At 47.1% G+C, this 14303-nt stretch overlaps 1 protein-coding gene across 4 annotated transcripts in view; it reads left to right on the forward strand.

Annotated features, from left to right (window-relative positions):
- The first annotated feature begins 334 nt into the window (after window positions 1-334).
- Window positions 335-14303, forward strand: part of MFRP (membrane frizzled-related protein) — a 33714-nt gene continuing 19745 nt past the window's right edge. The window contains exons 1-5 of one of the 4 annotated variants that reach the window (XM_082201008.1): window positions 335-352; window positions 1015-1395; window positions 10001-10151; window positions 11837-11968; window positions 14044-14208. In XM_082201008.1, the coding sequence (XP_082057134.1) occupies window positions 1261-1395; window positions 10001-10151; window positions 11837-11968; window positions 14044-14208 (583 nt within the window). In that variant the 5' untranslated portion in view covers window positions 335-352; window positions 1015-1260. Of the gene's footprint in view, window positions 353-818; window positions 1396-10000; window positions 10152-11836; window positions 11969-14043; window positions 14209-14303 lie in introns of those variants that run through there. The other 3 variants (XM_082201007.1, XM_082201009.1, XM_082201010.1) reach the window with 3 other exon arrangements.

Raw genomic sequence — 14303 nt, forward strand, 5'->3', positions numbered from 1 at the left:
GTGCCGCTTTCCATGTTATGAAAGATCCCCAAGGCTGCCTCTAAGGCCGCGGCGGGAATGTGCCACAAGGCTTCCGAGTAATCCCTCAAAAAACACACTTCTCTGGCTGCCGAGAGGCCCAAGTCCCTCCCTGCCTCCCCAGCAACCCAGCGCTTAAACAATGCCCCCTTTCTCCTCTGCTTTAGTAACAGGGTAAAGAGATTTTACGCTAAGAGTGTCCTGGAATGTACACGACTTAGCAATGGGCCTAGAGACTCCACAAAAGCCGGCTGTAGTGTTGCCGTTATTGGGGAGAGTATGGGAGAGACGCGAGAGAGATCTGCAAGTCCACTCTTCGTCTTCCTTGCTTCCGGTAGACAAATTTAGGTGGCAAAAATCAAGTTGTCATTGCTGCTAAGGAACTGGAAGTCCATCTTCTACAAGTCACCTAGAGATCTTCCAGCAGATCCTGATCTTCTGTCTACTTCTGTGATAGAGGATAGACATCTCCAGGGGGGAGTGTGCTGGGAATGAGCACTGCATGCTCAGAGTGGTTGCTCTCTGGCTTTGCTGTTTGGAAAGGACTTTGCAGAGGTCACTGCAGGGCAGGACAGCAAGGGAATAAAAGTGGAGACCTCTGAACAGCAGGAGAAAGAAGCCAGTGCTCAGTCCTTTCTGCTGGCACTCAGCAGACAGCTGCTTCAATAACTGTGCTTGTGTCTTGCACCCGTAATGTACATTGCAGGGATGCAACCGCTTCTGGAACGGAGCACAACCGCTGCCACTTTTAACACAGCTGCTGTTTTGGAAAGCGAGAGAGCCTGCTTTTGGGTAGTGACCCTTTCAGACTCTCGCTGTTCAGTTCCAGGCTGCCTTGGACAGAGAGAAAGAGTTTGGCAATCCTGTGCCTTTAAAACTGCAGTTGTCCATGCCAGGGCCTCTGACCTCGTCCTCCTCAGCTGAGTTGGATTAAGAAGTGGGGGGCGGGGGGGGAGGTTGGTGACTTTAATGCTTGTAAATTCTTTCACTTCCCAGGAGCTGGCAGGCTTCTTGTCCCATGAGCCTGCCTGCCAGGAAGCCAATGGTCTTTGCTGGTGGTGGAGGCTACGACAAGCGCCGTTGGTTCAAGTGCCCTGCCAGGCTCTCTGTGTTAGAAAAATCAAGCCTTCGGCACAGTCCCCACTGTGGTCCTGGAAGGGAAACCTCACCACTGTCCTCTCCTTGCAAATGTGAATATCAGAAGGCCAAAATAAGGGGAACTGCTGTGCAGCCACAAACCGGATGCCGCAAGAGGTCGGGGGATGCAGCAGCCTAGGACGGGCAGGGATCCTGTCCACGTTCCCCACGCCTTCTCCCACAACCATGAAGGACTACACAGAGGTCATCTTCCAGCCAGAGGCGCTGGATCAGAGCAAGGTATGTACAAAGGGAGGTCAGGGCATCACTGTTATGGGAACTGCTGATGACACCAATAGCTCTTATTTACCAAGGGCATCACCCATATATATATAATTTTTTGCCACCCATCCGACTAGGGTGCCCCAGCTACTCTGGGCAACAATATATTAAAACACAAAAACTCTCAAACATTTAAAAAAACCTCCCTGTACAGGGCGGCCTTCAGAGGTCTTCTAAAAGTTGTATAGTTCTTTATCTCCTCGACATCTGATGCAAGGGCATTCCACAGGGTGGGTGCCACTACCGAGAAGGCCCTCTACCTGGTTCCCTGTAACTTCACTTTTCACAGCATGGGGACTACCGGAAGGCCCTCGAAGCTGGATTTCAGTGTCCAGGCTGAATGATGGGAGTAGAGATGCTCCCTCAGGTATACAGATTTGGTCTCTGTGCCTAGTAAAAAAAAAACACTATATTTTTCTGTGTTCTTACTCTTGCCATTCACAAAGATTTTGGAGTGCTTTTGCTAGTGCATGAGTTGTTGAAGCTGCCTTGATTCCCGCTTTCAGTTCCCCCTCCTCCCCACTACCTGGGTCTCTAAAGAGTACACACATGAGCACGAAGGCATTGTGTAGTGCAAGAGGTGCAGTGTTGCACACTGGGGCTTGTGAGGTCCATTTTGAAAATGTAGATCATGGCTCCTGCATGGACTAGGGAGTTGGAATGGATGACCTCCAGGATCCTTTCAAACTCTAAAATTCTATTTTTATTTTCTATATCTTTAGATCAAAAGCAAATCCCCTTTGTGCTTTTGAATCTGTGCAAGATGTAGCTGAATCAAGTGTATTTTTAATTATCAGCATCAGGGTTGCCAAACTCTTGCTTGTTGGAGGGTGTGTGTGTGTTTCTCTAACCCAGGGATAACCAACATGATGGCTGCAGATATTGTTGCATGACATCTCCCATTACCCCGATCAATGGCCCTGTTGGCTGTACTGATGGAAAAGGAGGTCCAACAATATCTGGAGGGCACCACATTGGCCAACCCTGCAGATGTGAAACATGAATGTGGGAAGTGGTGAGAAAAGATACATGTTAAATGTGTATTTCCCAACTGAAGTAACACACCTGACCATCTAAAGCAGGGTTTCCCAAACCTGGTTCTCCAGCTGTTTTTGGACTACAATTCCCATCATCCCTAGCTTGCAGGACCAGTGGCCAGGGATGATGGGAATTGTAGTCCAAAAACAGCTGGCGACCCAAGTTTGGGGAATTCTGATCTAAAGGGTAAGGGGCATGAGACCAGTAAGTCCAGGGTACAAAACGGTCTAGCTGCAGGTGAATTGGGAAGTTAACAAGTACATCCCTATTTACGTCTATTAGAAGAAATTGGTTAAAGATATTTGGAAGACTGTGCACCAGTTGCTGGGAAATAATAGTAGGAAGTGGACTCTGCTTTCCCACTCAGCCTTCCCACACTGGGCTTCCCAGAAATATCTGGTTGGACACTCCAGAAAACAGGATTTTGGACTAGATAGGCCATTGGTCTGGTCTAACAGGGACTCCTATGCTCTTATGACTCACCTTAGCAGCTTGGGATCAGTTTACTTGAACACTTCGATCTGCATAACTGGTTCTGTTACAGGTGCCTTGTAATGCCCATTCTGCATTGGTTAAGAAATCAGTCTTCTATTGGGGCAGCGCCCACACTTTGGAATTCCCTGCCTATTGACATCAGGCAGGTGCCTTCACTGTACACTTTTGAGAACCTACCAAAACCATTTTTGTTTAAGCAAGCCTGTCCAGATGCCTAGAATGTTGGCACATGCTTTAATCTGGTTTGTAGCTCATAACTTGATTTTAATTATTGTTTGGATATTTTAAGTAGTCGTTTTTGACTTCTTTTCACTGATAATTTTAGCGTTTTTTGTAAACTGCTTTGAGGATTGGTTACAATCAAGCAGCATATAAATATTGTGAATTAATTAACAAATAAATTTCCTAATTATGCATTCTCAGGAGTTGTGGGGCAGGCAATTTAAAGGGAGTTTAAAGTCTTTTGGAATTCAGTGGGATCATAACAATTTATTGGCACGAGGACATTACTCATTGCATTATACCTAGGGATAGGGATAAATTTGATTCAGTCTGCGTTTAAAACAAACCTGCCTAATGCACAACTGAAACACAGTCATCCTTTAAAAATTGTACTTCTCTGAATTTTTCAGTGCAGTTCTCCAGCCAAGTAATGTATGCAAAAAGACATATATTGGAGTAAAGTGTGCATAGAAATGCATATATTTATGAAATTAACATACAAAAATGCATTGAGTTAAGATTGGATAAGGAATATATATATATATATATATATATGCTTTCGTAGATTTTCACGGGTACAGGAATGCAGGTTTTGGTGTCTTCGGGTGTCTTCCCGTGTAAGAGTCGGGGTGTCTGTGCGACGTTTCGACGAGGTCTCACTCGTCATCTTCAGGCTGGTGCTTTCGGCTTCTTGTTACTGGAACAGAGCAGAGTCTGGTGTTTGAGTTCCTATAAATACTGTTGAGGGGTGTGGTGTATAGCCTCCAACGTTCTGGGCAAAGAGGAAGTTCCTAGATTAGTGTGCCTTTTCTTCTTTTGTTCCTTAATTACTTGAGGGATATCTTGGGTGATTTCATGAGTGATATTCAGACCCTCTCCACAGACATATTACAGACTCCATCCAGTAGCCAAACTATAGTGGCACCTCCGGATGCTGCACCCCCCTGCAATCCCTACACAGATCTGGCTGGCACAAGGCACAAAACCATAGCTCGCCCCTATACACGAAGCCAAGCCAGAGCACAACTAAATGCAGCACAGCCATCTTCTCAGAAAAACTCTTCACAAACTCAAGAGATCAAGACACGAAAGCTTTAGCAACTAATCTACACTTAATGACCCACCCAGTGATATTCTGAATATTTATTTATAATATTTATAGGAACTCAAACACCAGACTCTGCTCTGTTCCAGTAACAAGAAGCCGAAAGCACCAGCCTGAAGATGACGAGTGAGACCTCGTCGAAACGTCGCACAGACACCCCGACTCTTACACGGGAAGACACCCGAAGACACCAAAACCTGCATATATATATATATATATATATATATATATATATATATATATGGGGCGCGGGTGGCGCTGTGGGTTAAACCACAGAGCCTAGGACTTGCCGATCAGAAGGTCGGCGGTTCGAATCCCTGTGACGGGGTGAGCTCCCATTGCTCAGTCCCTGCTCCTGCCAAACTAGCAGTTCAAAAGCACATCAAAGTGCAAGTAGATAAATAGGTACCGATCCAGCAAGAAGCTAAACGGCATTTCCATGCGCTGCTCTTGTTTGCCAGAAGCAGCTTAGTCATGCTGGCCACAGACCTGGAAGCTCCCTCGGCCAGTAAAGCGAGATGAGCACCGCAACCCCAGAATCGGTCACAACTGGACCTAATGGTCAAATTGCCAACTGATGTGGAAATGTGAAGAGCTGAATTTAAGATTGGATAAATGAGAAACCAAATAAGATTAAATTGACAGACTCACCCATTCGTATTATGCACACAAGTAGGCTGATGCACACACTAGCATATGCCAGACTAGCATAGCTCCTAAAAGTGGACTGGAAAGAGCCTAGTTTATATCTCAGTTCATAGTTTCCCAGCCTCAGCCCCGCACCCCGACCTGTGACATGATTGTAGCAATACTGGCCCTCCTTTCAAAGCGGTTATAAGGACCACTAAGATCATGGAGGCTTAGTTCTTTGAACAACTCAGAAATCTGACATACAAGTGCTGTTACTGGTTGGAGGAGATTGTGCCTGTGGATATAGCTGATATAGCAACATTATTATTCCTTATGGGCCAGGCTTATGTAAAAGCGCTTGCTTGCTCTCATTCTGATTCCCCAAAATAAACCCAATTATCACATTGTGAAAGCATGCAGGAAGGGATCCAGTGCGTTCCTTCCCTGATGAAAGCCACAATCCCTCGGTTTGAAGAACATCTGCCAGCAAAGAAGAGAAAGTGAGATGGAGGTGTAGTTTAGCATCAACACACTCCAGCTGTACAGTGGTACCTCGGGTTAAGTACTTAATTCGTTCCGGAGGTCCGTTCTTAACCTGGAACTGTTCTTAACCTGAAGCACCACTTTAGCTAATGGGGCCTCCTGCTGCCGCCGTGCCGCCGGAGCACGATTTCTGTTCTCATCCTGAAGCAAAGTTCTTAACCCGAGGTACTATTTCTGGGTTAGCAGAGTCTGTAACCTGAAGCGTCTGTAACCCGAGGTACCACTGTATTCTATTCACAAGGCCAGACTGGCTTGCTTTGTAACCAGAGATTCCAAACTTCGGGAGGGAAATTCTGAGCTATATTTTGGTTTTGCATCAGACACGGAAAAATGCTCAGAGCCGCATTTTTGTTTAAGTATTTACAGCTGTTTTACTCTTAGTTACATTTTTTTAAAACAAAATTGCTCTGCCTTTCCTCCAAAGAGATCAAGGGTATCTGTTTTCTCCCTTTGCCCTGTTTTAGCAGCACAACAACCCTATGAAGTAGGAATAACCATCCCAAAATCACCCAGGTTGCAAGCCTAAGTACAAGTGCAAATTTCCTGGGAGTAAGTCCCATTGAACTCAGTGGGCCTGAACCCCAAGGACACATAAACAAGGATATGCTGCCAGTACGATACATAGCTGAGTAAGAATTCGAACCCAGGTCTGCCCTGATCTGAGTTTGACATTCTGTCTACTACATCAGCTGAAGTCAGACAGTGGCCAATGGCTGCCTAATGCCAGAATTCTCACCAAAGACCTTGGCCTAGCTGGGCTTTGGTGTGATCCAACCAGGGTCTTCTACTGCTGTCATTATCAATGTACGTGGAACTAATTAAGAGGATTAGAACAGCAGTCGGGGCGAGAAACTCAGTGAGACAGTAATTCAGCATTGAGCAGGAGGCTCAGAGCGAGTTTGGAATTAAAGAAAGCTTATTTAAATAAAGTTCTTTGTTTTATAATACTCCTGCCTGATCCTTAACGATAATCAACACCAACTGAAACATGATGGCAGCGGTTTAGAAATAGAACCCAGTTGAAGCAGCAAAGAAAATAAACAGAAAAAGGCAAGCATTTTTAGATCATGGGGAGAAGCCTGAAATCTCCAGCACCACTGAATTTCACTGCATTTAATCTAGCCCAGGCATGGAGGCGCTGGAGAGAACAGTTTGAATTCGATCTGGATCTTGCCTTGGAGAGAGGGGAAGACAAGCATAAGGACCACTTAATGACAGCTGGAGAGGAGCAGTGGCTGCAGTCCAGCACAGCCGTGTCAGTGTCTGGTGGTCTTTTCTGACTTCAGCGTGGCCAGGAGAGGACATCACTTCCTCCTCCACCGGCTGTGTTGGCTGCTGGGGCTCGCCCCTGGTTGCAGCCAATCGTAGGTGAGCCCAGGGGCGTGGCATGGTGGAGTGGACCAGAGGGAAAACTTATTCCCTCTAGTCCACTCCCTGGCTGTAAAAGCCAGCTGCACCCAGGACCCAGCCTCAGTAGACGCTGGCTTCCCCACCCACCTTAAGCATAGCACCCACCCAAATGGTGACCTCGGAGGGGTAGCCCCAATTTGATGTACATAAAGCTTGGATCAGCAGCCTAGTTATTATCTGGAAACCCTCAAGAAAGCTGTGCATTTGTATCAATCCTAAACCTCTGAACAGAGCACTAAATCACAGCCATTACCCGCTACCAGCCATTGATGCTGCAGTATGTGACCTATCCTGAGCCAAGGTTTTATGTAAAAAATGGATTCTGGCGTGTAGAGCTTGACACAGAGTCAAGCTATTTGACCATTTTGGCAACTCCTTTTGGCATATATCGTTGGCTGTGAATGCCAATGGGCATCAACTTCGCCCCTGAACTATTTCTGTGTCGACTGAATCAGGAGCCTGAAAGTAATTGCTGATGACATACTAATTGTGGGAGAAGGAGATAATGGAAAGGCGGTGACAAAAAACCATGACAAAAAAGTTAAGCATGTTTTTTGGAGAAGGGCAGAAAAAGAACTATGAAACCAAACCCTGATAAAGTCAGGTTAGGACTAAAGGAAGAGCCTTTTATTGGCCACCTGTTGACAGCAGAGGGTCAGAAAGAGGACCCAGCAAAAGTAGAAGCAATCTGGATTATGCCAAGACCTATGGATGTTGAGTCCAAAGATTTTTGGGAATGGATCACAGTTTGTCTTGGGACGTTTCAGGGCATTCCAAAAGCAGTGGGAATTTGATCATCTGCCATCTTCACCTGCCTATCCCCAGAGCAAGGGGAAAACTGAATCAGCCATCAAAATAGCTAAGATAATTTTAACCAAAGCCAGAAAAGCAGGGGCTGATGCAAATCTAACTATCCTGGACCACCAGAAATAACATTCACAAGATTTGGATGGAAATCCAGCACCACAGAGACTAATTGGTTGAAGGACAAATATTTTTATTACCAATAAGGGGTCACTTATAATGCAACCAGAGGGCTGCAGCAGAGGATCTGAACTGATTGAAATTAAGACAGGCATATGCACCCAATAGCCTTAAAAACTGCTTTCCCAAAAATTCTTGGGAAAGGGGTAAGTGTGTGTTTTAAGTATGCAGACATATAGCTGGATTCTAGAGTCAAAACAGTGTAGAGGGCCTTCCAGACAGGTAGGTGCTTATTATGGAAAAGGTGCTCCCCACCTATGCCATTTTTATTTTATTTTTATTTTTGCAGTACCCGCAAAACACAATTGGCATCAAAATGCCAGCCTCTATTCCTGCCCCCATTTAATCCAGATTTACCTTCTCTGGAGGAGATCAGATAAATGAAAAACCTTTCATCAAGATCCTGTTTGTGATAGCTGCATGAACTGTTTACAGTATTAAGCCCCACCCCAAACACAGCCTTGAAGCACCTGGATCATAAAAGACTAAAATCAGCCCACCCTTAGGCTATGCGATGTTAAAGAAGCTGGCATAGTGAAGATGAGGGGGCCCCAATCCCCTGCGGCAGCTTAGTGGAAGAGCATGCAAAAGGTCTCATGTGCCATCCTTGATGCCTCCAGGTAGGACTGGAGAAAACTCATGCCTGAAACACCAGAGAATACCACAACACACACATAACTGGCTGTAAAGTAACATAACATATATAATAAAACTATAATCGTCATATCAAAAAATTGTAAAGCACAGTTCCTGGTGGCAATACATATCATATTACTATTAACCTTCAGGCTGATAGCCGAACAATTGATGCTTTTGAATTATGGTGCTGGAGAAGACTCTTGAGAGTCCCATGGACTGCAAGAAGATCAAACCTCTCCATTCTTAAGGAAATCAGCCCTGAGTGCTCACTGGAAGGACAGATCCTGAAGCTGAGGCTCCAGTACTTTGGCCACCTCACCAGAAGAGAAGACTCCCTGGAAAAGACCCTGATGTTGGGAAAGATGGAGGGCACAAGGAGAAGGGGACAACAGAGGACTAAACGACTAAACAACAACAATGTTTTTATTGTCATAAAGTCCAAGGATAGTCAAGTCCAAAGATTGTCAAGACCAACAATTACAATGTACAGTTCCTGTTGGCAATGCCATTTCATACTGATATCTTCCTTCTGCATCATCCTATGTCTTAAAAGTGTAACAAACGAACTTGCCTTCTACATACTCCTATGTCTTGAGAGTGTAACAAACAGAACTACTTAATGGCAATAAGGCAGCTGATGATAGACCAGTTCTCAGGATACACCCTTGTTTCGCCCATTGGGCTTCTTCAGCGACAAAGTTTCCAGGAGATTTTTCAGTAGGTGTTTTTAGCTGAAATAGTCCACAGGAAGGCAGAAGTTGCCAGTCAGAGACGCTCCGTATCAATGATCATTGAAACTAAGTTATATAGGAGCAATCCCTGCAGTGGGGCAGGTGCAGGCAGTTAGAATTAAATATTCTTAAAGAGACCTAATCACAATGATACCCAACCGATGGAAATCTAATATGTTAAGTATTCCACATCTACATTCATATACACTATTACAACTTTATCAAACTTATTCAGTGAGGCTTAATCATCAATGAATCCCATCTGGCAAATGGTCATTGCGGTCTCCACTTCCTAATGTTGATCATAAAAGTATAAATTAATCTTGTGGAAGCACCAGAGAGGCACTGCCACTCACAGGATTCAGTGGGCCAGTGGTCTGACTCGGTATTAAAGGCATATTTCTATGTTCCTAAATAAGGCGCTGTGTAAACTAGGCTTCACAAAATCATCTTATTGTTCTTCTTTGCTCCACCACACACTACTAGAGGTGTCTTAGGTGAATGCAGGTGGAAGAAAAGCAATTGAGGCCCAAGTTGGAGATGATGTTAATAAATTTGTCTTTGCTCTTAACTGTGCAGGTGTTTGTTCGTTTGTTTGTTTTAAAAAAAAATGCAAATCATATTAGATGGGGGCAGCTGATCATTATTGGGATCTTAGAAGAAGACAAGAAGGAAGGACGCTATCCTTTTCTCTCCCTCCACTTGCAGATTGGGGTGGCTTGCAGCAATATATATGTACATCTCACTGGTGCTTGGTTTCCCCCAGGAAAATGCCAGCTCCCTGGCTCCACCTTTGCCGCGGTTCTTGCTAACAGAATTCTCCAACCCTGTGTTTGAAGAGGACGGCGAGGCACCAGCCCAGAGTGAGCCGGACGTTGAGAACAGAAACAGCACCAAACTCTCCGCCAACGGCTTTGGTATCACCAACTGGGGAAGGAGGGAGGGAGCGGGTGAAGACATTGGCAAGGCCCCACTAGGCAGATCTGTGTTTGAGGGTGTTAGCATGAGTGAAACAGAGCCAAGTGGTCCAGTGGGGGAATCCTTTCAGGGCAAAGGTGATTGGGGAGGCTAGGAATAGAGGATTATTTTTTTCAGCTGGGGGGGGAGCACATTCCTTTCTGGGCAAACTTTCAGGGGCTACATGCTAATAGCTGGAAGGGCTAGAGGCTCAGGTGTGAATTTTACCTTTGTGCTGTAGATTAGCACTCCTCTACATCCTCCGCGGGACGTGGGTGGGTTAAACCACAGAGCCTAGGACTTGCCGATCAGAAGGTCGGCAGTTCGAATCCCCATGACGGGGTGAGCTCCCATTGCTCGGTCCCTGCTCCTGCCAACCTAGCAGTTCGAAAGCACATCAAAGTGCAAGTAGATAAATAGGGACCGCTCCAGTGGGAAGGTAAACGGCGTTTCCGTGTGCTGTTCTGGTACACCAGAAGCGGCTTAGTCATGCTGGCCACGTGACCCGGAAGCTGTCTGCGGACAAACACCGGCTCCCTCGGCCTATAAAGCGAGATGAGCACACAACCCCAGATTCGGTCATGACTGGCCCTAATGGTCAGGGTTCCTTTTACCTTTACCTTTACATCCTCCAACATCAAAGCAAGCAAGAATCACCATCAGAGTTCAAGGACACATTCCAGCCAGGCAGAAGCACTTGAGGAGGGTGCAAGGCAGGGACAATGAAGGATGTGGTCTGAGGACAAGGGGGTGTGTCTGGGGAGATTCCCAGGGGACAGTCGGTGATAGAGAAACTGCTGACTGACTGAGAGTAGCAAGCATTGCTGCTAAGCTACAGAAGAATGAATTTATAATTTCGGTCACAGACCAGTTCCAGCCCACATACCATATCAAGGAATCATAAAACATGATAGGGATACATTTGAATTTTCAGTTAGGTATAACAGGGACAATACAGATATAGCAACAGTTAAAAATATATAAATTAAAACTTAGTCACTAAAATTATCATTTAAGGACTTAATCATTATGAAAGCACAGCTTGTCCCCTAAGTTTTATTGCAGTCACACAGAATTTGGCTACCCTTAACGTGATCTCAGGATCCTTGTCCTCTACCAGGGATTTTAGACATTGAAGTTTGGATTCATTTGGAGATTTTTGCATAGCAGGGGTAATAAATACTGAGCGTATATCCCCATAGAAACGGCAGCGTAACAAGGCATGAAAGGCAGTTTCTGCCCCCATCAAGGGGCAGGGGCAGACTCATTTTGCATATGATTTCGCCTCAAATCTGCCCTGCAGTAAGGCAGATGGCAGCACACAGCTACAGAAGAAGCATGTGCAGGATGCAGTCATAGATAACATCAGGGACTACTCCAGTCAGAACTGTTGCCTGCTCTTCACCCACCACTACCATTTAGCATCTTACCACTTTAAAAACTGCAAACTGCCTTGGGTGCATAGCAATGCAATGAATGAATAAGTAATAAATAAATAAGCTAAATGGCCAAATAGCTTCACTTGTCTGAGGCAACTTCCTACGTTCCTGTTGCAGAGTAGTGTGGTGCTGGTGGTGGTGGTACAGGGGAGGATGCTGGGAGGTTTCTGTGCCATGACTGTGACTCTCTGCTTCTGTGCCTGCAGCCCAACAGGTCCGGGACATGGCAAGCAGGAAGTTCAAGCCAGACTGCAAGTTCTCCTGGCTCTGCGTGGCCATTCTCAGCACGGTGCTTCTCCTCCTCCTGGCCTTATTGGTGGGCATCATCATCGCCTCCCGTAAGTTCCAGGCACCAAGACCTGTCCGGAATTCCTCCAGAGGGGGTGGGTCCCTCCTGCTTTCCCCAGAAAGTACTTCTTTCTGCCCTAACCAACCAGCTCCCCCCACACACACACACCTTTTAAGGCAGAGCTGGAAGATCTAATAGAAGCAGGGGTAGTCACTTGTCTTGGCAATTCACATTTGTCTTGGCAATTCACATCCTGTTTAGTTGCGGCAGTTTCTAAGTCGTGTACAAGGACTCAGTGCAAGATGAAAATCAGCTAAAACTATGAAATTCAGTATCTGGCCTCCTTATTTACTTCTTATAAGCTGTTTCCTTTATGAATAATTATTAAGATTTTTCTAAATATAACTTAAATAGCCAGATACACGATGAAGGAAGTCTTTTATTTGGTTGTTTGTATTGTTGTATGTTATGCTTATTGTATGTTATGTTCACGTTTAATGAGGGTGGATTTCTGTATTGGGGGGTGGGGGGTTTATGTTATGTTGTAAGTAAAATTTCCAATAAAATTTTAAAATTAAAAAAACACAAATATGAAATTCAATTAAAATGCCTTCTGGGGTTTTTAAGGAAGTCTTCAGTAGGCACTGTAGATTCAACAGGGAGAGGGGGGCTCTCTGAGCTCAGCTAGAAAGGAGGTTCATAAAAGTAGGCCCACAACATTGGATATAAGCTGTGTGTCTGAGCCATATTGTGGGTCTCTTCCAATTCTCAGCACCCATAACAAACCGCAGTTCCCAGGATTATCTAGGGCAGTGTTTCCCAACCGGTGTTCCGCGGCACACAAGTGTGCCGTGAGATGTTGCCTGGTGTGCCGCGAGATGTTGCCTGGAGGGAGGCGGGCGAGGGCGTTTGCTTCCCGGAGGACTTGTGGGAAGCCGCCCCTTCCCTGGGCGACGCGCCGCCTCGCGACTCCGGAGTCAGTCCCGAGGGCTCTCGGAGGGACTCGCGAGCGACGGCGCGGTGGCTCCGGGGCGCGCTCAGCCGGGCCGCCGCGCGCCCCCGCTGCAGCTGCCCGGCGTGGAGCGCGACGCGGAGCCGGCCGGGCTTGGAGGTGCCCAGGTAGGGCCGAGCCGGGCGGGGGCGGGGAGGTCTCGGTCTGCTGCGGGCGCAGGAGGGCGAGCGGGAGAGGGGGAGCCGTCGGCTCTCCTGGAAGGAAGCAAGGCGGCGGCTGAGGGGGATGCAGCCCCGTCCCCAGCAACAGGCGCTCCTCGAAGTGAGGCCACAAGTCGGGGCTCGGACAGGGCCTGGAAGCAGCAGCTCCGGCTCTTGGGAGCGGAGAAGGGGACTTCGAAAGCGGCCTGGAGGAGAAAAGCCCCGATGCAGCGAGAGCGGGGAGCGTGCTGCCTTGTCCAGGCCTCCTCGCTTTGTGCCGTCCGCTGCCGGGAGCAGGACACGGGGGCTCCTCGTTCGCATGCTTTCCCGGGTGATCGGTGAGGGTTAGGGTTAGGGTTAGGGTCCCTCAGTCCCTCGCTTTGCTGCCTCCTCCCCCCCCACCCCCAAAGCTTGGAGGTTCCCCGGCAAGGGGGAGGGAAAAAAATTGAAAACTTTCACTTTCGTGCGTCCCTCCCGGCGTGACGCTGCGCGCTGACGTCACGGGGCTGTAATGGTGGTGTGCCGCGAGATTTTTTTCATCAAACAAGTGTGCCTTTGCCCAAAAAAGGTTGGGAAACACTGATCTAGGAGACGCCGTGGTTGTTCCAAGTGGTATAATACCACTTTGAATTTATAGCACAGGCAGGGCCATGGTAGCTGTCCTGAAGTCTTCAGTGATTGGACAGGGATATAATGACTCACACTGCTCCCTGCCCCCCAGTGAAGTGTAGTTTCCCCCTTTACAGAGCTGCAGTTCTCAACATCTTTAACAAGCTACGGTTTACGGTTCCCTGGGTTCTTTGTGCTTCAAATGCATGTGCAATGTGCTTCAAATGCATGTTGGATGTGCTTTGAATGTATATTTGGTCCACAGAAGATGGGCCAAAGGTCTGGTTCTGAACAAAGCTGCTTGAGGGTGGAGAGGCAAACCTCAGCCACTCTCATCCCTTGTAAATTCTCTTTCTATGGCAGCAGAGCTGAAGTCCCACCATCCCGTCAAACCCTCGCTTGGGGCTTCTCATGCCCACACCATCGCCGCTACCTCAACTCCCATCACCAGGACCTCACCAAGCCCCCAGCCCACAGGGACGCTATCCCTGGGAGGAGAGTCGCCTGTTACCACCATACCAGCACCTCGTGAGTAGACAGCTGATCCCAGAGTTGTTTCCCCGCCCGCCTTTAGAAGCATGAGCCCTACCCATTGTGTGTGGGGGGGGGGGAGTACCTGCTTT

The sequence above is a fragment of the Podarcis vaucheri genome, assembly GCF_965113315.1.
Source record: "Podarcis vaucheri genome assembly, chromosome: 15".
In the NCBI taxonomy this organism is placed as follows: Eukaryota; Metazoa; Chordata; class Lepidosauria; order Squamata; family Lacertidae; genus Podarcis; species Podarcis vaucheri.